Genomic DNA, 22,743 nt, shown 5'->3' with positions numbered 1-22,743 from the left:
CTGAGAGCTGTGGTGAAGGAGGAAGTGTAATGCCAAGCGGTGGAATTGAGCCGCGGACCAATGGAGTTTAGTACATGAGCCTCTACAGCTTGAGCTAAAAGCTAGATTACCTCTTAGCTAAGGCTGTAGAGGAGACTCAATCTCTTTCTCTGTAAGTGGTCTTAGCGTCACTACAAGGGACAGCAAACCACATCCAGTAGCATGGGGGTTACACGAACACCACTCAGACCTGGTCTTCACTTAAAAATTAGCATGGTCTGGCTTTGCTGCTCAGGCCTGTGACAAATTTTGTTCCCCAAGTGCCATATTTAAGTGATACTAACCCTCAAGCGTCGAGGTCCCATCAGAGCAACAGTGAGTAAAGGCACCTCGGGCCGTGAACTGCAGCCCATTTCTACCTGAACTGTCAAAATCTGCTGACCCCACCCAGCCTGAAGCCATTATTTCTGTGTCCCCAGGCTTGCACTTTTTTCCACTTGCTCTTCCATTTATTATTTGTCAATTCCAAGTATAGCAAGTTCCCAGAGTGAGAAAATTGACTTTGGAGTTAGTTTTGGCTTCCCTCACTGTTTGGAACGAGTCCTTTGTGCTTTGTTACAGCAGATGCCTACGGGTTATTATTTTGGAGAGCCATTAGCTGAAAGACTCTGCGTATGGCGCGGGAAGGGAGCAAACCCTTCTGAACTGCATCATTTCAACATCGCCATAAAACCCAATAGCGGAGAAACACCTGGCTAATGAACACTGAGCTAGAGAAAGGGGGTGGATCTGGGATTCTCCCCCCCCCCTCATTGGGCTGTGACTGTTTTCAACATGTGCAAATCCTAGACTGAAAAATATTACTCTGCACACTCGCAGTGAAGTGTCTCAGGCTGACCTGGTGTAAACCAGCAGTGGTGGGAGAGGGTGAAAGTTGTCTGAACATATATCTAAATATAGGCTCACAGGGCACTAACTGAGCTCAGGGCCCCATGGTGAAAGGCGTTGTACAGCTGCATAGGTTACGTCGCTGCTGAAGCTGCTATTGTAAATGACACACAGTATAGCTATGTTAACTGTACTCTGCCTGGCTTGCTGAGACCAGACAGAATGAGGCTGCTATCTGGATTTCACTCAGCTGAAAAATGAGTAGGTACACATGGGGCACCAGGGAGGCTTGAACATCACGAATTTAGATCTTCATTTTACAGGTGGGGAACGGAGAGGCAAGGAGCTGGAGTAATCTGCCTCTGTCATAGACAGAGTCAGTGGCAGAACCGGGAACTGAATGCATATTTCCCTGGTCCTGATCCAGTGTGCGGATACAAGTTGAACCTCTCTTTGCCAGCACCCTTGGGACCGAATGCATTTGCTGGACCACAGGAAGCCAATATTGTCTGGCAGCATTACCAACACTTCCACTGCTTACTCAGCTCTAAGGAGACATTTAGGGGTAAATTACAGCTAAATAACAGCACAGAACACAGAGCCAGGACTGGTGGCTGGAAACAAACTTTTTGGGACCACGGGAAACTTGACCACACCCATGATTAAAATTATGTTCGTTAACTAAAATCATGCTTGATTATGGATCTAGAGAGGTTCAACCTGTATCATGTAAATAATGTGACTATTTTGGATGAAAATGCTTTGCTGTTGGAAGTAAAAAGTTTATTATTGCCAACTTTTTTTCTGGATGGAAAATTGCCTTTTCAAACAAAACAAAGGTTTGTGTGTGGGAAAAGTTGTAATTTTGATTGAAATATTTCACTTTTCAGGAAGATTTTTGTTTTAATTTGGTAGGAAAAATGTTAAAGTAAGAGACAATGCTCCTTCACTCATATGCGTGTACTCTCACACACTGAAATATTTTTAGAAAATGAGATCCTTTTCATTTTAAAAACCAAAAAGTTCAAGGAAAATGAGGAATAAAATGAAAAGAAAAAGAAACTTTAATTTCTGCCAGGGTTCTCGTGAAATGTACATATTTTCTTTCAGCCAATTCTATGTCAAATTTAGAGAAGACACCAGCAAGAAAACTCTAGCAACTCTGTTTTTCCCTGTGCTCTCATGATATATATGAAGTCAAAGATAGTCTTAAACAGGAGCCAGTTATTATACCTTGGCTACATCTACACATGCCCCAAACTTCGAAATAGCCACTCAAATGGCCATTTCGAAGTTTACTAATGAAGCGCGGAAATGGATATTCAGCGCTTCATTAGCATGCGGGCGGCAGCGGCGCTTCGAAATTGATGCTCCTTGCCGCCGCGCGGCGCGTCCAGACAGGGCTCCTTTTCGAAAGGACCGTGCCTACTTCGAAGTCCCCAAAGTACTTCAAAGTAGGCGGGGTCCTTTTGAAAAGGAGCCCTGTCTGGATGCACCGCGCGGTGGCAAGGAGCGTCAATTTCGAAGCGCCGCTGCCGCCCGCATGCTAATGAAGCACTGAATATGCATTTCTGCGCTTCATTATTAAACTTTGAAATGGCCATTTGAGTGGCTATTTCGAAGTTTGGGGCACGTGTAGACACGGCCCTTCAGCCCCAAGCAATCAGGCTTCCACTCTGCTCGAGCACCAGATTTGTCTCTCTTTTTTACCAGGAGTCACACCCATTCTGCAACTCTTCACACAACAGGCAGGTTGAATAACGTACCTCGTGGTTAACTAACCTACTGGAGATAACCATATCATATCTAAAATGATATAATTTTTCCAGAAAAGACAGGGCCTACCAGTGATCTGCCGACAGAAGTCTCTGTGGCCGTGGCTACACTAGCATCCTCCTTTGGAAAGGGGGATGCTAATGAGCCACTTCAGCAGATGCTAATGAGATGCTGTCATGCATATGCAGTGCCTCATTAGCATAAATGTGGCCGCATTTGGTTTTGGGAAGAAGGGGCTTTCGAAATCCGGGAGGTCCTTTCGAAAGGCCCCCGTCTACCCCAGCGGTGCGTGTTTTGAAAGCAGCACTTTCAAAACACACGCAGAGGTCATCACGCTAATGAGGTGCTGCATATGCATGATGGCGCCTCATTAGCATCTGCTGAAGTGGCTCATTAGCATCCCCGTTTCGGAAGCGGGGTGCGAGTGTAGCCATGGCCTGTCAGAAAAGATTTCCCAACAAAACTTCTGTTGACAGAGTGCGGCCACCGCAAAAGAGCGCTCCGATCTGTCGACACAGTGGCCAGGCTGCCCGGAAGCTCTCTCAACAAAACAGGCACCCGGAAGCACAGGAGACAGGACTGCCCGCCGCCATGGATGCCCTGTCTCTTGAAACAAGGCCCCCCTCACAGAGTCCCACACAGCTTTTTTGTCGACAGAACCTGTCCACAGCAGCTTCGTGCCTCATGGCACAGAGGCAGAACTCTACTGGAGAAAGTGGTGAATTTTGTCACCGAACTGTCAACAAAACGCATTTTGCATGTGGACATTGCTCCAGTTCCATTGACAAAACTCACTAGTTTAACCACAGCCCTCTTGTTAATACATCCCACAAGTGTGTGTGTGTGTGTGTGTGTGTGTGTGTGTGTGTTTTGCAAGTGTGACACTGTTGATTCATATTTAGCTAAGGGGAGGGATTTTCGTAGTGTGAAACAAAGGCTGGGTTGCGCCCTTTCCTCCTTAACACACACAAAGAAGAACAGGATGTGGAAGCAGACCCTGAAACATACCAGTCCAGAATCAGTGTGACAGATTGACCAAGGCTGACGCTCTTCCCCTCCAGTGGCTGGAATATTGATCTGCTGCTGCTTGCAGGGTAACGCAGCTGTTCCACAAATGGCCAAACACAGCATGGGGAAGAGAGGGAGATGCAAAAAGAAGAGGCCGGCTTGCTAAATGACCGCTTCACAGCAGCGTTTACACCCACGTCTCATAGAACTGGAAGGGACATCTGGAAGTCATTGACTCCCTTCCCCTGCCCTCTTGGCAGGACCAAGCATCATATTTTTAAAATCTATTAGCCCCAGATCGCTAGATGGCCCCCTCAAGGATTGAACTCAGAGCCCTGGGTTTAGCAGGCCTAGGCTCGAACCATGTCGCTTGGCTCTGACTTAAAGGGTTAAACCCAGAAAAGCAGTCCCTGCACGATGCGCCTCCTGCAGGGGGACGTGGTAGCCAGAGAAGAGGCTGCACCTGTGGGAAGAAGGGCTACGGTGTGCTGCGTGATGTTGCTTTATCACAGGTACGCACATAAACCCCACCCTCACCAGATGCGGAGCCCTGCTGCCATGCTCACAGCAGCTGGAAGCAGTGAGCACCTTACACGAAAAAGCCTTTGGCGAGTGTTAGCTGTGCACTCGTGCAGCAGATCACGACAGATGACATCACGGTCCTCTGGAAACAAAGGGCAGCTGTAACTCAGAACAGCTGTACGCTGCACACACAAGCAAGCTGGATTTAAGGTTGCACGCTCTCAGAAGTGCATTGCTTCCACGTGCTCTTCCAGAAGGTAAGAGTTTAATGCCCAGCTCACAACGCAGCCAAACCAACGTTACTCTGCCCCCTTTAGATTCCTGACCTCCCAGAGATCACAAAACCCGCTCCCTTCCACTTCTGCCAACCGACCTCAAGTGATGTCCACCGCAGTCGTCCTCTTTGAATCACAGAAGGCCCATGGGAGTGCCAGTTGGGAGTTGTGATGGGCACAGAAGGAAGAGCAGGCTGGGTGAGGGAGATGGAGTACGCTGTTCCACTCCCAGTTCTTTCTGCCATCCCAGTAGGGGCAGAGTTGAAGTTATATGGCTTAAGCCTGTTGCGTCTCACTCCAGGGCAACAAAACATACACGTGCAGGCTGCATATTTTATTTTTGATGGAAAACGGGTTTTTGAAATTTAACAAAAGTATCAGGCTGTGTCTGCACTAGAAGCGTATGTCGACAGAAGAATAGCGATGGAATATCTGTCGACAGATTGCTGCTACACACAACTTGCTCTGTCGACAGAGAACTGCCAGGCTGCACTGCTCTCTGGGGACAGAAAGAGGCATGGCAGCTCTGCAGAGAGGGCTGCCTGGCAACAGGAAGTCCCTTCTGTTGACAGAAGTGTCAACACCGCACTTCTGTCGACTGTACTCGGTCCAGAGATCGTTATGCCTCACATTTTTGAGGGATGATACTGTCGAGGAAAACGCAGAGCTCTGCCGAGGCTTTGTCGGCGGAATGCTTTAAGTGTGGAGATGCTCCCTGAGACAGAAGGCCCCTTCTGTCGACAAACCTCTGTAGTGCAGGCCCAGCCTTAGTGTCTACTTTCCAGGAATAATAAATAAATAAATAAATAAATAAAATCATCAAGCAAATATTCAAAATATTTTGGCTGAAAATCGAAAAATGTTGATTTTGAAACGGTGCTGTCAGTGTCACACAGGTATCTCCTACCCAGTGTTTCCTGTAAGCTTCACACTTGTGTGACCACTCAGGAGAGATTCATATGCTGCCCAGCTCACTGCAGAGTGCCCACGGTAGGATTTGGTTCTACAAGTGGTGCGCATACCTCAGTGCGTACAAAAATATTCTGCACGTGGATGGAAAAGATTAGGGACCATTGCTCCGAACCTCATTCTCCTGGCCAGAATGGGCTTCCTGGCTAGCCTGCATATGCCATGAGGCCCCCCAACCTGGCCATGGACTCCCAGGATGTCAGGGCAGATCACGGTGTATTAAGGGAGATGTAGTTTGAACTGGTAGTCCAGTCTGTAGAAGAGAATGGGAATACAAAGCAACTGACCTATAATTCCCTTCCAGCTTTGCAGCAGATTTTCTGGATCAACATCTCTTTTGATTTTCAGTGAAATATTTTTTATTTTTGAACTTTCACTGAAAAATTTAAAAAGCAGTAATAATAAAACGAAAATGCTCCACAGTAAGAAATACACCACACTTTCAATACCATATACACACAAGCATATGTCGCTTGAGGGTTACCTGTTCATTCCGTCTGAAGCACCTGAGATTACCCATTGTCATCAAACAGGATTCTGTATTAGGTGGACATTTAGTTTAACCCAGGATGGCCATTCTTATCTTCTTATATCAGCTGCTTAACTCTATGTTACTTATTTTGACATAACTGATGGCTTTTACCTGTTTCCTTCCAAAATGACATGAGTTGCCTGTTACTTTTACTGAGACTTGCTTCATTATAAAGTTTCCTGCGATTAGGTTGAACTACACAGTCGTTTGCAATCTCGCTCCATTCAGCCAAGCCATCAGCAGTGTTTTCCTGGCTCATGTTAACACTTGTCACGGAACACTTCCAATCATTTCATGGGGTTTTAATATTTCAGTAAATCCACAGGCTAGGGCTATGCCATTCAAAGCATCTTACTTCACACCCGCTGTAGGCTACACTGTACTGGGGATCGAAATAAGTGCTTCCTGGTACCCCTCGTACAATAAGGGTGCTTAGGAATGAAACACCATGCTCGAAATAGCCCTGTCTATTTCAAGCACTGTGTTTGGCTGCATGGTTTCTATTTTGGTATACAACAAATGTATCCTGAAATAGAAACAATAGTTTAGCCTTAGCCATAAGCTGTGTCTACATTTGCATTTCTCTTTCGAAACAGGCATGCAAATGAAGGAAATAAAAATGCAAATGAGGCAATGATTTACATATCTGGTGCCTCATTTGCATATTCTCCTTTCAAAAGAGCTTCTTTCAAAAGAAAGAAAACAGTGTAGATGGGGCTTTTTCAAAAATAAACTCCATCTTTGAAAGAAACTGACTTCCTTCGTTCGCATTCCTTTTTCACAAGAGGCATGCATGTGTAAAAACAGCTATAGAGTTCTAAAATGCTTCCTGGGTATGTTTACACAGCAGCCTTATTCTAAAATAGCTTATTTTAAAATAAGGCTGCTACACTCAAAAATATATTTCAAAATAGCACTTAGCTAGTTTGAAATTGAGGCTCTACACGCAAAGCCTATTTCTAAATTGGCTGTACTATGGCTTGTTTCGAAATAGACTCTGTTCCACATATTCACAGCATCTATTTTGAAATAGCTATTTCAAAATAGGCACTAATCCTCCTGAAATGAGGTTTACCAATTTCAAAATAAGTCATCTTGTGTGGATGCTAGATGAATGCTGACAGACCTGGGTTGCTGGCCTCAAGGATAGAGCCTGCGAGCATAGGGTCTAAAGCCCTGCGCTCTACCACCTGAGCTAAAGGCCAGCTGGCCCTCAGCCCAGGCTGTACAGCAGAGACTTCACGCACCCCAGATGAGGTCTCAGTGCCTCTGGGTACTACACTAGCACAGTTATTTCAAAATAACTTTGCTGTGTAGACCTACCCCCTCTTACTTGAAAACAGGAGCAGAAAGGTATAATGGTCTTGTACTAGACTTGGGAATTAATGAGGGTGTATTATATGAGCCAATATATTAATTTTCCAAATTCTTCCTCTGCTCCCCAACATACCACGGTGTCAATCTTCTGAGTGCCTGAGCTTCCACTGACCCTTGTTCATGTGACTGAAGCTGGGAGGATCAGTCATTTTCATGTCAGACCTGAATATCTTCAAATGTTATGAAAGGGCCTGACACCGCTGTCCTTGTATATGTATGGTGTTAATAAATACAGAGCCTTTCTAGTTTGCACAGCACCCAGCACAAGAGGACCGCACTTGGCAAGGCCTTTGCTGCCACTATAATATAAATCCCTAGTTGCTAAGAATAACAACTGGCCACCCAGAGATCGGACCCTAAACATCTGAAGCTACATTAACCATAGGTGTCACTTTTTGATCTTTCCTCTCTTGAACTTTCATTGTCTTCTCTGTCAGTTTTTTCCCTTGTTCTGCCACATGTGGATATAAAATGTTGGGAGACAGCTAGTACTGAAAGTATCGTCTAGGGCAGTGGTTCCCAACCTGGGGTCTGTGAGGGTACTGCAGGGGGTCTGTGAGAAAAATAAAAGATAAATAGAAATGATCATAGAAAATAAGTTTTAAATAAATTGCAAAGTTGCAATCCATTATCATTTTAAAATTAAATATCTTCCATTAATGTTATTAATTGCTGTCCCAAAATCTACGTTGTGGATTCCTTGTTCATTGCATGAAGTGTACATAGAGGCTGTAATTGGGGCCTGCAAATGGTTTGGTGAATGATTGGGAGTCTGCACAAGTGAGAAGGTTACGAACCACTGGTCTAGCGTATATGACAACTAGCCTCACTACACGTTAAAAGCTAAAGTCAAAATCCCGTTATAAGAAAAGCAATTATAATCCCAGGGGAACCACATACCAAACAGCCAAAAACACCTCCTTAGGTATGCAAAGAATATCATCACAGAGAACCACGTCTGTTATTAACATTTGAGTACACATTTTTTCCACCTGGAATGGGCAGAAAGTCAAAACCCCTTTGTCTTCCACACAGCACTCAAGATACACATTTACAGACCACTGTAAATTATATGACGTGACTTTCAGTCATGACCCTTATCGATGGCATTTCAAAACTGCCCCTTTGCTGATACTAGAAAGGCAACCAGGGAGGGGGGTTCAACAGCAAGCCAGCCAGAGCTCTGGTATGATCTAATTTCCTGAGCAAGAATCCGTTTAAAAGCAGATGAGAAGATTGCTTATCAAACACAGTTGATATAGGTAGAGAAGAGCTACAAGCAAAGAGGTGGGGTGGAGGTGGGGCAGAAGAGGAGCAGAGGTGGGGTCTGGGTGGAGAGAGGGTTTTCCTAGCCTTGGAATGTCCCAGGTCTGGAATCCAAATCTAGGAGCTCCCAGATGGCAGCTGCAACTTAGCCTCCACCCAAAGTCTCCTGAAAGTTAGTAGGCTGGGGAGTTAGTACCTAAACCAAGGGACCACCCATTACAGTCCTGACTGGAGGATCAACTGGCTCCACTGGTAGGTTCCACTGTGCTATTTAAACCAGAAGAGGCATAGAAAAGTTTGTCTGAGAAACAAGGTGTGTGGGGGGGGAGTGTTTTGGCTGCTGCACTGGGCCCTGCCTTGTGCATCCCACCCTGTTCCTGTTCCTTTCCTGCATCACCCCTGTCTTTGCTTCTGTTCCCACCATGCTTGATCCTCACCTCTCCTACAGTTATTGCCCTTATCCCTCACCACCAATGACCAGTGACTAGTCCCAGCTTTGGCTTTTCACCCTGACTCTGGCATTTGGTATCTGACCTTAGCTCTGACCTATTCCTGGTTCCAACTCTGGTTCGACCCCGGGCCCTAGTAATTAGCAGTTGATCTCTCATGCTGACCCATGGCTTTGTTCCCCAACCTGGATGGCTACTATGCCTGTTTGCCCTGACTCCTACTCTGACCACTAGGCCTGACCACCTAGGTCTTGGTCCATGAATCTGGAGTCACTCCTTTATGTGGTTTGGGACTTTGATCTGCAGATAACAAGAAGAGGTAGACCAACAATGGCTCTTACCTCAGGGTGATGCATAACAGGAAGGGGTAGCCTGCATTCCCCTATCCTCAGGGATTTGCTAGGAACCCCATATAACGTTGAGAGGCTTATTGTTTAAATTAGTCCTTTCTTCCAAAATACTTTGGCTACATCTTCACTACAGAAAACTTAAGGACAAAAGAATGGTCATGCTGGGTCATATCAATGGTCCATGTAGCTCAGTGTCCTATTTTCCAACAGTGGCCAATGCCACATGCCACACAGGCAATGAACAGAAGAGGGAATCATTGAGTGATCCATACTGTTGACCGCTGCCAGCTTTTGTCAAAAAAGATGCTTGGGACATCAGAGCATGGTAGTGCATTCTTGCTCATCCTGGCTACAAAGTAATGATGGACCTATCTTCCATGAATTTATCTAGTTCTTTCTTAAGCCCTGTTAAAATCCTGGTTTTCACAACATCTTCTGGCAAGGAGTTCCACAGGTTGACTGTGCATTGTGTGAAATACAGCCCTTTGTTTTAAACCCGCTGCCTGTTAATGTCATTGAGTGACCCCTAGTTCTTACGATATGTGAAGGAGTCAGTGACATTTTCTTATTTGCATTCTCCATGCCAGTCAAGATTTTATAGGCCAAGTTATATATAATTCCACAAGAATAAACTTCCTGTTGTTAATAAAATCAACACCAAAGATACTTAAACAATTTAATAAGGCAATAAAATTGTCAAGGCCTTTGGTGTGACTGGTATCAGAGAGGTAGCCATGTTAGTCTGTATCCACAAAAACAACAAGAAGTCCTGTGGCACCTTATAGACTAGCAGATTTTTTTTGGAGCATAAGCTTTCATGGGCAAAGATGTGAGGAGTAAGGGAGGTCATCGAGAAGAGCTCTCCTGTTGACATTCTTCAGTAGGGATGGCCAAGTAAACTGATCGCAGATACATCTATGCTAGCTGCACAATTGCGGTAACTAGAATTAAATATCCGTATTTGACTTACTTTGCCTTGTGTAGATATAGCCTAAGTCTCCCTCTGCTTATACCACTCTCTCTCTTCCAAAGCTGCCTTTAGGCAAATCTATACATAACCCAAAATCTAACACCCTCACTTTGTGGCTTCCCAAAAGTCAAAACTCACTCAGACGCTAAGGAAAGGGAACTGGAAGATTATGGGCAACATCCATGGACACATGCCACGACACAAAGGAATTCTATCACTGCTCTCCACTCTTGAGAGCTTCTTCTGTTCCTGTGAATTTTTTCTGGTAAATAAATTAGATAAGCTAACACACAACTCTTGGTATTTTTGTCAATTAACAGTGTTCACACGGATGCCTTTCAACACAAACCCTTCTCTTGGGAGACGGTTTTGCACTGAGTCAATCAATACATGAGAATCTTAAGTGCCAGAGATTCGGAAGTCTTTGCAAAGTGAGTGAAATGTCATTCAGGGACCATATATTTTGATTTCCTTGCCTTATGTAGACTGGTGCCGAAAAGTTGCATGAAGTTTGAGGAAAGAAGAAATGAAAAATAAACTCAGGATGGTTATTAAATGGAGGAACGACCTTGCGGTTAAGGCATTAAGTTGGGAGCCAGGAAATCTGGGTTAAGTTCCTGGCTCTGGTGTTGGCTTATATGAGCTTGGATAAGTTAGTTCAACTTCCTGTCTCTCAGCTCGTCATCTGTAAAATAGTGATTACTATTGTTTATATTGCATTTGCACTCAGAGACATCAGCTGATATCGAAGCTCCATTACACCAGGTACTTTGAGAACATAATAAGAGAGTTTCTGTCCCATATAGAATCTAAAACAGAATCTATCCCTGTCTTCCTGATGGAGAACTGGGCATCAGCAAGTTCTTGTGGAAGATTGCACCAGGCATCTGTGGCAAAGCTAGGAAACAAAATCACATCTCTAGAACCTCAGGCAGTTACTTTAAGTGCAAGGCTACCCTCCTTTCCCAGAAGCTAATACTTTCCTACCTCATTGGGGTGTTTGTGAAGCTTGGAGTTGAGATCATTGGGTGGGAGGTATAATATGTATGCCAAGGATAGTATAAGTCAGATCCTGAAATCATAAGCAATAAGCAACAGATGACTAAGCCATTTAGGATTTAGCTATCTTTCCAACCATTGCATGCATTGTGATACCCATACCTTTCCTCAAACAGTCAGAGGAGGCAATAAACACCACTCTTCAACAAAAACTACCTGGTTGACTACACATTCCCAGGTATAGAAATAAAAAAACCTCCCCACCCCCGAACCTAGTGAATACTGGGATTTAAAATAGCACCATATAGTGACTTTATGGGATCAATTACTTGTGGCACATGTAGCCAGATGTGCCGCCCAATTCTGTTTGTTTTGCAAATGCGGTCAGCACCAACAGATGTCAGGTGCTAGATACATCTACATATGTAGGAAAATAGAGAACTGAGTTGATACCCTGGGTTGCCCATGACTACAGCAGAACTTACTATCAATAAACATCCTCTAGAAAAGTAGGGATGATAAGAGCAAAGAGATGCCTGAAGAGATACCCAATCATCCTGTCCTTTATTTCCTTTCTTCCTCCTTCCATCGATTCTGTGTCTGAGGAAGATTCTAGATCAGAAATGGCATCTAACCCATGAAATTCCTGATGTGCCATGGCCATTGGGGTTGGCTTACATGCTTTTAACAAAAGGAGACTAGGGAGGCTGAAGTAAGAATTATTTCTTAGACCTCCTGTGACTCACAGAATTCCTTATTTCCTATCACAGAGCCACAATACCACCAAAGATCTGGTGGTTCTTTGCCAGCCAGGAAGTAAAGAATTATGGACAAAAATACAACACACAGGCCGTTTCTACACATGCCACTGCTAATAAATGTCCCAAAATATGCTAATGAGGCATGGATGTAAATTTCTGGTGTGTCGTTAGCATAGGGTCACATGATTTGGAATCCAGAAGAAGCTCTTCTGGACTACAAAACAGAGTGTAGAACCGCGGCCCCTGGGGGATCTTCTGGAAGGAAGTTCTGGGAATTTACATCCTGGGAATTTACATCCATGCCTTATTAGCATATTTCGGGCTGTTTATTAGCAAGCCATGAAAGTGGCATGTGTAGAAACAGCCACAGGGTCTGATTCTCACTCACACTAACAGCATTTTTAAGCGTAACTGTTCATCTCATTCTATGCAAGTACTTGAACATACTTTGTCTACTCCAATAATCTGAGGAAGTGGGTTTTACTCACAAAAGCTTATCACCAAATAAATTTGTTAGTCTTTAAGGTGCTGTAGGACTGCTTTTTATTTGTGAACATACTTCAGTGCTTAGTAGAAAGCTTGAATTTATTTAATCGTCTTTGAACTGGACTTTTCTTCTCAAGGCTAAAACATGATAGGGTACGGGAAAAGTATCCTTTCAGCAGGATCAGTTCCAATGGTCACACCCAGACTGTATGTCTTTGTCACCTGGAAAGCTTCTAGTCAGATAACATGCTGATTAACAAGAAATGAAAGAACCAAAACAGATTCCAAGGCCAAAAGGGACCACTGTGATCATCTGAGGTATGTCTTCACTCGACCCAGTCAGGGTCGGCCTTCCAAGACTCGATTTCGCAAGCTTAGTGGGGATGCACAAAATCAAACTATCGGGGATCACCAGTCGACTCTGTACTCCTCAGTCTTGCAAGGAGTAAGATGGGAAAGTTTCTTCTGTCAGCCTCCCTCAGTGAGGATGGCTAGGTAAATCAGTTGTAGATAAGTTGATTTCAGCTACACAGTAGCCATAGTTGGAATTGCATATCTACAATCGACTTTAAGGTCTAGTGTAGCCCTGGCATTTAGTCTGACCTCTGGGCGTTAGGACTTCCCTGAATTAATTCCTAGTTGAGCTGGAGCAAATCTCTTAGAAAACACCTAATCTTCATTTGAAAATTGCCACTCCTGACGAATGCACTGCAATCCTTGGTCATTTATTCCCATGGTTAATTACTGCCCCTCCCCACATGCCCTTGTTAAAAGTTTGCACCTTATGTTCAGTCTGAATTTGCCTACCTTTTGAAGTCAGTCTGGAGTAGACCAAGAAGAAGATCACAGCTGGCTAACATGGAGGTTAGCAGATTTTTTTTGTTGAGCCCGAGCGTGTTTCTTCTAGAGATAACATTAGCTCCTCAGTCTGGAGACAGATTCCAAGCCTTGGTGACACTGACACACATTGGATGAAGGGCGAGTTGCACAGATTGACACTTTCAAATGTGGGGGGTCAAAATTAGGCAGCTATACATGGGGTCCTGATTGTCAGAGCTGTAGGTCTGCTGAAGACGTTATCTGCTGGAGCTGGCAGTGAGTTGAGTCTTTGTCACTCAGGGTTTTTCAGCCATAGTTCTTGATTCTGGTTCCTGTTGTCTTTCTAGGAGACACACTCTGGAGCATCAAAACTTATGTGCTATGTCCAGTAATTACTTGAGGAATTCTGAGTTATACTGGAGGTCAGCTTTGAGGATCAAAGTGGTCCCTCCTAGCCTTTAAATCAATGAGTCTGTAACAAAGCAGAACATTTATTTAGACTATTATGAATTTAGATGCACTAGCAGTGAGAATCTGTGGGTCTTGAACCTGGGTGTACAGGTTATTTCTGCATCTATTCCACTACCTGCTGGCACCACCTCCATGGACCTGATTGGAGGAACTGTAGTACAGTTCTGATTGGCTGAGTACAAAATGTAAGCCAGGAGACGGATCCTGCTTACTGCCATGACAGACTCTGGCATCTGCTACCTGATCCCTAAGCCTCATCCCTGGTTCTTGCCTGCAACCCGGCCCCATTCCAACCCCTCATAACTCTGCCATGCTGCTTTCTGACTGCCCCAACCCTAGCTTCATTGACTTCCAACTCAGCAGTGAGCTTCAGCTTCTGTTTTGGGCTGACCCTGGTTCCTGACCTGCCGGTTGACTTCTGGTTCCTTAACATTGTGCTGATCACCAGGCCAGACAGAGAACCCACTTCTAGGCTCCCAAAGAGCCTAAGAACAGCCATACTGGGTCAGACCAAAGGTCCATCTAGTCCAGTATCCTGTCTGCCGACAGTAGCCAATGTCTGGTGCCCCAGAGGAGGTGAACCGAAGACAATGATCAAGCAATTTGTCTCCTGCCATCCATCTCCCGCCTTTGACAAAAGGCTAGGGGCACCATACCTTACCCCTTGCTAATAGCCATCTATGGACCTAACCTCCAAATATTTATCGAGCTCTTTTTTAAACTCTGTTAGAGTCCTGGCCTGTTAGAGTCCTCTGTTAGAGGCTGACTCCCTTCAATCTCTCTGGGCCTCGGTTACACCATCTGTAGAAAGGACACCACACATTGGAAAAGTGCTTTGAGATGTGGAGCTGAAAGCTGCTATACTCCTATTCATATGGCAGTAATCCCTAGAATCATCCATCAAGGAACAGGCCTAAGCTCCATACATGCACCACACAAGAAATACAACGTCCATTTGTACATTTAAGAAATTACAAGTTTGTGGTTTGGTTTTGTTGTGTTTTTAACTAGGCCTCAGAGGCAGCCTAGTGGATTCAGCTCTTAAGGAGTATTAGGGCCTGAAAGTTATTTTAGTTAACACTGCTCCTTTTCTCCTGCCTCTGGCACATGGGGAGCTGGCAAGGCTGTCAGCACTCAACGGACGTGCTGTAATGGAAGGGAGACCTTGGCATGACTACTTACCCGCAATTACCTTCCCTGTCTCTATCTGTGACTTCACGGCTGTAAACAACGCTCACCGCCATATAAAGCATTAAATTAAAAACACATGCAACATGGAACAAATAAGAACATTTCCGAGTAGGCTTTTTTCCTCCTCCTCTCTCTCAAAACCATAACTCAACAGGGCTCATGGATTTAAGATCAACTCTGCTTCCTCACTACAGGAAATGCCCCCTCATCCCCAGATGTTTTTATCTATTACTCAAACCTCCTAGTAATGGCTTTGTGTCAAGAGCCAGCAGGGAAGTGGATCTCTGAAAGGCTGCGAGTTGGGGAAGACCAATTCGAGCAGCTCAGCTCTGTCCTCTGAACCTGTGAAAGGGTCATTTAACAGGCATTTGGCAACCCCAGGTATAGACTATCAGTTTCTGCATTTACTGTGTTCATCAACAGGGCCGTTGTTTAAAATTTGTTTTAAAAATATTTCATCAGCGTGTTGCTGAAGATTACAGAAAATCACGTTTCTAGAAATAATCATGTCCTCCTCTTCCCCCAGGAGCTATCGTCGGGCAGAGGGGCACCAGTTTAATAGTACGGCATAGGGCCTCTGTAAATCCTAAGAATGTCTCTGAATGTAGTAACAGAGAGATAGCAGTGCTAGTCTCTATACTATCAAAACACAAAACCAGTCCAGCAGCCCTTTAAAGACTAACAAAATAATTTATTAAGTGATGAGCTTTCATGGGTCTGTCCCACAAAAGCTCATCTCTGAATGCAGGACTCCCAGCCAGTGTCAGAGCTCAAGGCTAGAAGGGACCAATGCACCATCTAGTCAGTTTTCTGCATCACCCAGCCACCCACTTAACAACTGCACACTGAACCCCACTAAGCTTAATGATAGCAGAGTTCTGAGGTCTTTCAAGTTGACTCAGCTATTTCCTCTGGTAGGCCCTCATACCACAACACTGAGCAATCACCCAATGGGGAGAGGACACATGGTGAGTATTTAGGTGCCACAGTCATTTGGAAGCTAATCGAACATGGTTTAAAATTAAGCCCCACAACAGAAAGCACATTCGACTTTTACACCATTAAGCAAACATTGCACCACTTAAAACAGGCAGCAGGGTTAGCTGGAGTCTGAACTCAGGTGCTTGGTCCTTCATTGGCACCCTGGCCTAACCACAGTTGGATTCGTGCTCATGCGAAGGCTAACTGGGCTCCGAGAAAACATCTACCAGCCTTGTTGGTGATTGGCTTGTGAGTAACACTCCTATCAAGAGACGAGTCTGATGGATGAAACCCAGCAGATATGTGGAACTGACAGTTTCTACCTTCTACCCACATCATCAAGGGAATGTTGAAGCAGCCCTGCCTGAGCAGAAAAAACACATACCAGAAACAAAACCACAGTACAGGTTGAACCTCTCTCATCTGGCACCCTTGGGACCTGACTGGAGCTGGATGAGAGCTTTTGCCAGACAATGGGAGGTCAAGGTTTTCTAGCACACTACCAACACTTCCACTGCTTACTGGGCTCTTAGAAAACATTTAGGGGTAAATTACAGCTAAATAACAGCAAAGAGCACAGAATCAGGACTCGTGGCAGGAAAAAAACTTTATTGGACCACGGGAAACCTGGCCACACCCATGATAAGTGGTTGTCTGGCTAACTAAAATCATTTCAGATTATAGATTTTGCTACCTGAGAGAGTGCCAAATTAGAGAGGTTGAACCTGTTCTCAGGTCTAGAGAGCTAGGATAGGATAATTCACAAACCCGAGCAGCTGAATTCATGACTAGGCCAAGTTACAAAATTACTTTCCTTCACCAAGCCGAGGTTTGATATAATCCACACACAGTGGAAAGCAAGTGATGCTACTGCCATGTTTTGCTGTATTAAAAATGAATCAGGACAGTGACTTCAGCCAGTTTCTTTCATAGCCAATGTTACCCTAAGCAGCCTTAGCAGCTGTGGGCAGACTTACTACATTTCCTTTGATGGAGAACAACGTGGTGTTCTCAGAATATGTGGCTCTGGAGTCACAGCAAGCTGTTGTCAGGCTCTCGTTAATTAACTGCTTGCAAAACTCCTTGCAAGCCTCAGATGAGAAGCATAAAGTGCTGTGCTTATTACTGGAACATTTCATTGATTCCACAGGAGCAAAACTAGTTTCCACATGAAAGCCGCAGGCTGTGGCTAAATCCAGAAATCACTCCTTGTGCCCATGAACCTGAAAGCTGATTATTTATGCATCGTGCATTTGTGTCATATTCGCTGGGTGGTTAAAACACCCAGCTGAAATGATATTACTTTGTTAGACTAGAATCCTTATTGTTAGATTATTTTCTATTTATGTTTGGGATTCAGGTTCTATTGTGCTAGACATTGTACACACTTGATAAAAGTGTCTTGCTCAAATATCTTAGTCTTTACCTATAAGGAACAACTTTTAAAAATAAATTTTAGACTGTGTAAAAAGATTATTTTACTGAAGAATCAAAACAATGCATATATTGGATACATTGGCCACTGCATCTTCTTTAATGTGACTTTTGTATTTGCAATCAACACTTATTTTTGTAAAAAAAAAAAAAAAAATCAGTTCAGGTCGAACCTCTCCAACCCGGAACACTCTTGTCTGGCAACATCCATTATCCAGCATGATTTTAGTTAGCCAGATGACCGCTTATCATGGGTGCGGCCAAGTTTCTTGTGGTCCCATAAAGTTTATTTCCAGCCACCAGTCCTGGCTCTCACTGTCCTGTGCTGTTATTTAGCTGCAATTTACCCCTAAATGTCTTCTCAAAGCCCAGGAAGCTGTGGAAGGGTTGGTAATGCTGCTAGACAACATTGACCTCTCGTGGTCAGGCAAAGTCTTTCATTCACCACTGGTTATGTCCCGAGGGTGCTGGTAGAGAGACGTTCAACTTTATGTCCAACATACAAGCCCTCTCTCATGGCTGGCAATGACAGAAACTTGAGATGCTCTTTTCTTGCAAAAGTTGTAGAACCTGATCAGTAAAAACACATGCCAGGTAACTGCTCAAATGATTGAAAATTTGAGTACTGAGGCAGTTTTCCCATTCAAGTAAGTTCTGGGCATTAGCAGAGCCTGCTTGTGAGACACAATATTAGAATATGGAGAATTCAGGTTCCCACCTACAAATCCTTTGAACAGTCAGAAAGTGACGGAAAGTGAGCTCAATATGGATTCTGGTTCACTGTCAGGTATTTGAGGTTCCTTAGGTATGAGGAAGAGACGTACACTAGAGTGAAGTCCTGTGGGTGTCCCAACAAGCTTAAGTATTGCTTAAGGTACTACTAAACAGGTAGGAACTAGAGAGTTCCCAGCTGTGGTCTTCTAAAGACTACAGTGACACACAGAGTATTTGCAGGGAACCAGCAGAGGGCTGCAGCATAGATGGAAGGGTGGTACGCAAGTGTATAATGTAAGAGTGTGATTGCCTCATGTAGAAAAAAGTCAGCACATTTATTGCTCTAAAGCGACCTAAATATACCTCAGTCATTTTTCCATGTAAGCAATCGCTGCACTTGCCACAGCGATGTTACGTAATTGCAAACAAACTGGCAGATGGCCGCAATTGGGTGAGCACTGAAGGCCTCAATGGGACATGCACTCTTGTGCTCCACACCAAAAATACTGTCTCCCCCGCCCTCCCCATAGAGGAAAAAACCGTGGGGAAGCAAATGAAGAGAGAGGGGACAAAACCCACTATTTCAAGATTTTTTTTTAATAAGAGTAAAGGACAAATTACAAACTCAAAGTGAATTCCAGATAGATGGAATTCAGCTAGACAGAATGCACAGAACTAATTTTTTTTTTTTTTTTTTACAATACTAGCAGCTTTTAGGTACACGTTAGACCAAGGCAAACCAGCGCATACAGAGAGAACTGGATTAAATGCCATAGCTGAAGCTAAAACACAGCAACAAGACGACAAAAGAATGGCAAACGCAGTCCAGTTAAGTGCAAATGGTATTTGCTTTTGGCAATTTTATTGGATTAATTAACACTAGGAATCAACTCTACCTCGGCACCAGGTTCGAATTTCTTCGCAGCCAAATGTGCATTTTGTGCAGTGACTTTCGAAACAAGTTTCATAAAAATAAATTATCTTGCATACATTTGCTCATCACATTTAGACAACAGTTACCTGGGATATTTAAAACTAAGAAACAGATGCGCTAGATGGTATAATTTACTGTGAAGTACTTATGTACGTATTTCTTACACCTAAACATTGCTCCATTCAGGAGCACTGAACAAGACACGAATACATGCCTATATCAACTCAGATAGTGGATAAGGGACTTGTAGTGCATAAATGCAAGTCACTCAGAAATTAACCAGCTATTGCTTTAGAGAGATCTACGCTCTACTGTGTTCAGGACTTACTCTCTAGGCCATTTCCCTATACAGCAAACCCTCGATTTAATAGATTAATGCGGGAAGGGGTGTCTGTTAATGCCGAAAGTCCATTATAGCCGAATGGTTTTACCGTATGATGATGCACTGACCTTCCCAGCCCATCACTCACTTCTGTCCTCTGCCTCCCGCCCCACTCTTCCCCTCTCATCTCCATCTTCACCTCCCCATTACCAGGAGAGGAGCTGAATGCCAGCCTGGCTCCTTCCACCTCCTGCAGCTCTCAGCACTGAGGCTCCTCCAGCCCCAGGCTCCGACATGCCCGCGCGAAGGTAGAGTGTGACCGTCCCCAGCCAGCCAGCAGGCAGCAGCCTCCGACACTATGGCTGCTGTTCAGCACCACTGCAGGCAGTGGCGGCTGGGTGCTGACACACTCCACGCACACCGGGCTGGGGGGAGCAGAGCTCCTGCGCCCCACCACAGCCCCCGGCTCCTGACTCCTCTGGCGCTGGTGGCCCCAGCCGCTCTGGCAGCTCCTCCAGCCCCAGCAGCGGTTCTGGTGAGTTTCTGGCATTGATTGGAGGAGGCAGGTGGGCTGGCAGACAGCATCTGTTAAATGGAGGGTTCACTGTATTACTTCTACTAGAATCCATGTTACTTTGAAATGGGGCAATTCCATGGCAATCATCAGTGGGTTTCCCACTTAACAACTTAAGCATTTAAAAAGGTCTCATTGGTAAAGTTCCATGCTGAAAATTCACCATCAGCTTATCATAAAACACATGAAGTGACAAGGTTACAATAGTTTTCTTTTAAAACAAAGTAATTAATGGGCTGTAGTGGAAAAAAGGGAAGCGGCAAGAGGAAATGAATCCCCTCCAAGTTCTCTGCTACATGCTACTTACCAGCAGACCCACTGCCCACTGGGGAAGTGGGCAGCTGTCCTGGGGCCCAGTGATTTAAAAAAGGCCAGCGGCTCCTGGTTGCTGCTACAGTCCTTTAAATCACCGCCAGGGCCTTGGATGGTGTGCGGCAATGCTGACTGGCTGGCGTCTAAGCCCGCCTCTTCTGCCTGATGCCTAATGGTTTTGAGGGCCCAGGGTTTGGCGTAGGCTGTCAGCCGCCCTGCATACAGGCGATTTGGAACCTGTTATAGGCAATGGCTTTTATGGTTGGAGAAAAAAGGGCACATTCAGTTGTGTTTAACTGAAATAAATGACATTTAGATTGTGAATTATGACTCAAATCAATGATAATAAAATCAGTAATATAGTTTAGATACATTATTTATGACTACTGCCTTTTATTTTTGAAAGCAATGCAGTAATAACACAAGACCCATTTGACAAGAAGTCTGGTCCTCACACATCCCAGTTATTTCAAAGAAAAAAAACACATCATGAAAGGAGGTGCTCCACCATGTTAGCGTCCATAAATACCTAGAGACACACAGAATATTTACAACATTGATCAGGGGAGGCTCAACCAATAGGTGTGAAGCAGAACCACCAGGCTCTATAGGGTCCCCATGGAGCTCTCAAGAGCTATGCTTACACAGTGGGCACTATTTCGGGATACAGCGCTATCCTGAAATAGATGCCCATGTCTAAGGAACGTGCCAGCTGTCTCGAGAAAGTTTTTGAGATAACGGATATGCTATTCTGGCATCCCTGTACACCTCACTGCAGGAGGAGTACAGGGATGCCTCAAATAGCGGTTTATTTTGGCTTGTGGTGCCATTTAGACAGTGCCATGTGCCAAAATAGCCTATTTTGAGGCTAGGGAGCCGTGTAAATATAGCCATAGAGTCTGTATCTGAGCAGTGAGACAGGAACACAAATCATGAGTGTGTTCCTTGGAAAATAAAGGAACGCTAAGCAATTTATGGATCCAGACCTCCCGGCATCCAAGAAAGATGATGGAAATGATGTGTCATATCACAGAGGATCTGTGCAAGCCATGATTGGATTTCTAGAGAGCTAAAACTGCGTAAGGACATCAGCCAGCCACAAAGCGTCTTATTCAGAAAAGCTCTTTTTTCAGAAGTGATGCTCTTTATGAACACAAGGTACTCCAAGTGATTTCAGAATAGACTAGTGCACTTCAGGCAATTCTACCAAAACAATTATCGTGTAATGCTGTACTATTATGTCTAAGCACTGGTCATTTAGTGTAAGAGACAAAACAGTTGCAAGTACACATCAAAGTATTAAGAATTCCTGTTTGGAAAATTTAAGTGTCTACTTAAAATAAGTGTCAAAACAAAGTGAACTACTTATGTAGCAATACACTTATCCTTTGGCAACACTCAACTGAACCTCCCACCGAGTGTAAAATTTCATTAATTCTCACGCACGTTGTCTGTTTTACTTACCTGCCAAAGATTTCATAGACCAGAGCTGTGGCAAGGTTTTCCATTATTAAGACTTCATTGTTTTAGAACCTTTATTAGTATGTGGTTACACTTGTACAATAAGGGAACACAGTTTTTATCCTTCATAATTAGGCTTGTTCACTCAATCACTAATTCATGAAATTCACCACCTTGTAATGGTGTTAAGCGTGAACTGGCCGTCTTCTACTTCACCTTCATTTTTGGAGAGAACTTGCAAGATTTTTGGAGTGTAATTACCTGGTACAGACACTGAAATCATGGCCTTCTCATCGTCATGCATTTGTTGCAGAAAAGTTACCTTTCAAAAGCAGTCTATTCAAATAATGCCACAGTATTTAGTATTTAAGGACTTACTATGGCAGGGATTTCACAGTCATTGTTTCCCAATGATTAACGAGCTAGACCCTCTTTAAATTTTCAAATGCCTTTAGAAGTTATCCCAGTGTGGAAATGTTTCCACAACTCCTTTCCTCTACCCTCCCCATCTCCCCCAAGTTCTGCAGTAACATTCAAGATGGCTCCTTTACAATCGAGGTCTACAAATAGTCTGATAAATATAGAATTGCACAATCCCTCGTTACCAAACACACTTGTGCACATGGGTGCTACGTTAGTTTCTTCATTCTACGATTCTGCTTGTCAATATTCAAGGTTGCCCGGTCTACAGAAGTGGTGATGACGTCAAGAACTTCATCCTGTCTCTCCAGTTCGGTGTCTGTTTCCAAGGCGAGGCTCTTGAGCTTCTTCAGTATCTGTCAGAAGACGAGATCAAGAGCACTGAGTGAATGACTGTGTCAGGGCTGCCTCCCCTCTCCGAGACGCCGAGTGCAGAAAGTGGGGGGCCCCCAAAAACCTTAAAAATACCTCACTTATAAAGGCTCTGCTTAAAAAAGCTCCCC

The 22,743-nt window shown here is 44.3% G+C and overlaps 1 protein-coding gene across 7 annotated transcripts in view; it reads right to left on the bottom strand.

Annotated features, from left to right (window-relative positions):
• Nucleotides 1-20,728: 20,728 nt before the first annotated feature.
• The window catches only part of SNAP47 (synaptosome associated protein 47), a 30,401-nt gene continuing 28,386 nt past the window's right edge, over nucleotides 20,729-22,743 (bottom strand). For all 7 annotated transcript variants that reach the window (XM_074985283.1, XM_074985279.1, XM_074985280.1 and 4 more), the window contains one exon: nucleotides 20,729-22,596. In XM_074985283.1, the coding sequence (XP_074841384.1) occupies nucleotides 22,450-22,596 (147 nt within the window). In that variant the 3' untranslated portion in view covers nucleotides 20,729-22,449. The remainder of the gene's footprint in view (nucleotides 22,597-22,743) is intronic.

This window comes from Carettochelys insculpta, chromosome 2 (assembly GCF_033958435.1).
Source record: "Carettochelys insculpta isolate YL-2023 chromosome 2, ASM3395843v1, whole genome shotgun sequence".
Taxonomy (NCBI): domain Eukaryota; kingdom Metazoa; phylum Chordata; order Testudines; family Carettochelyidae; genus Carettochelys; species Carettochelys insculpta.
The sequence above is the reverse complement of the archived record's forward strand: the minus strand, read 5'-3'. Positions and strand labels throughout refer to the sequence as shown.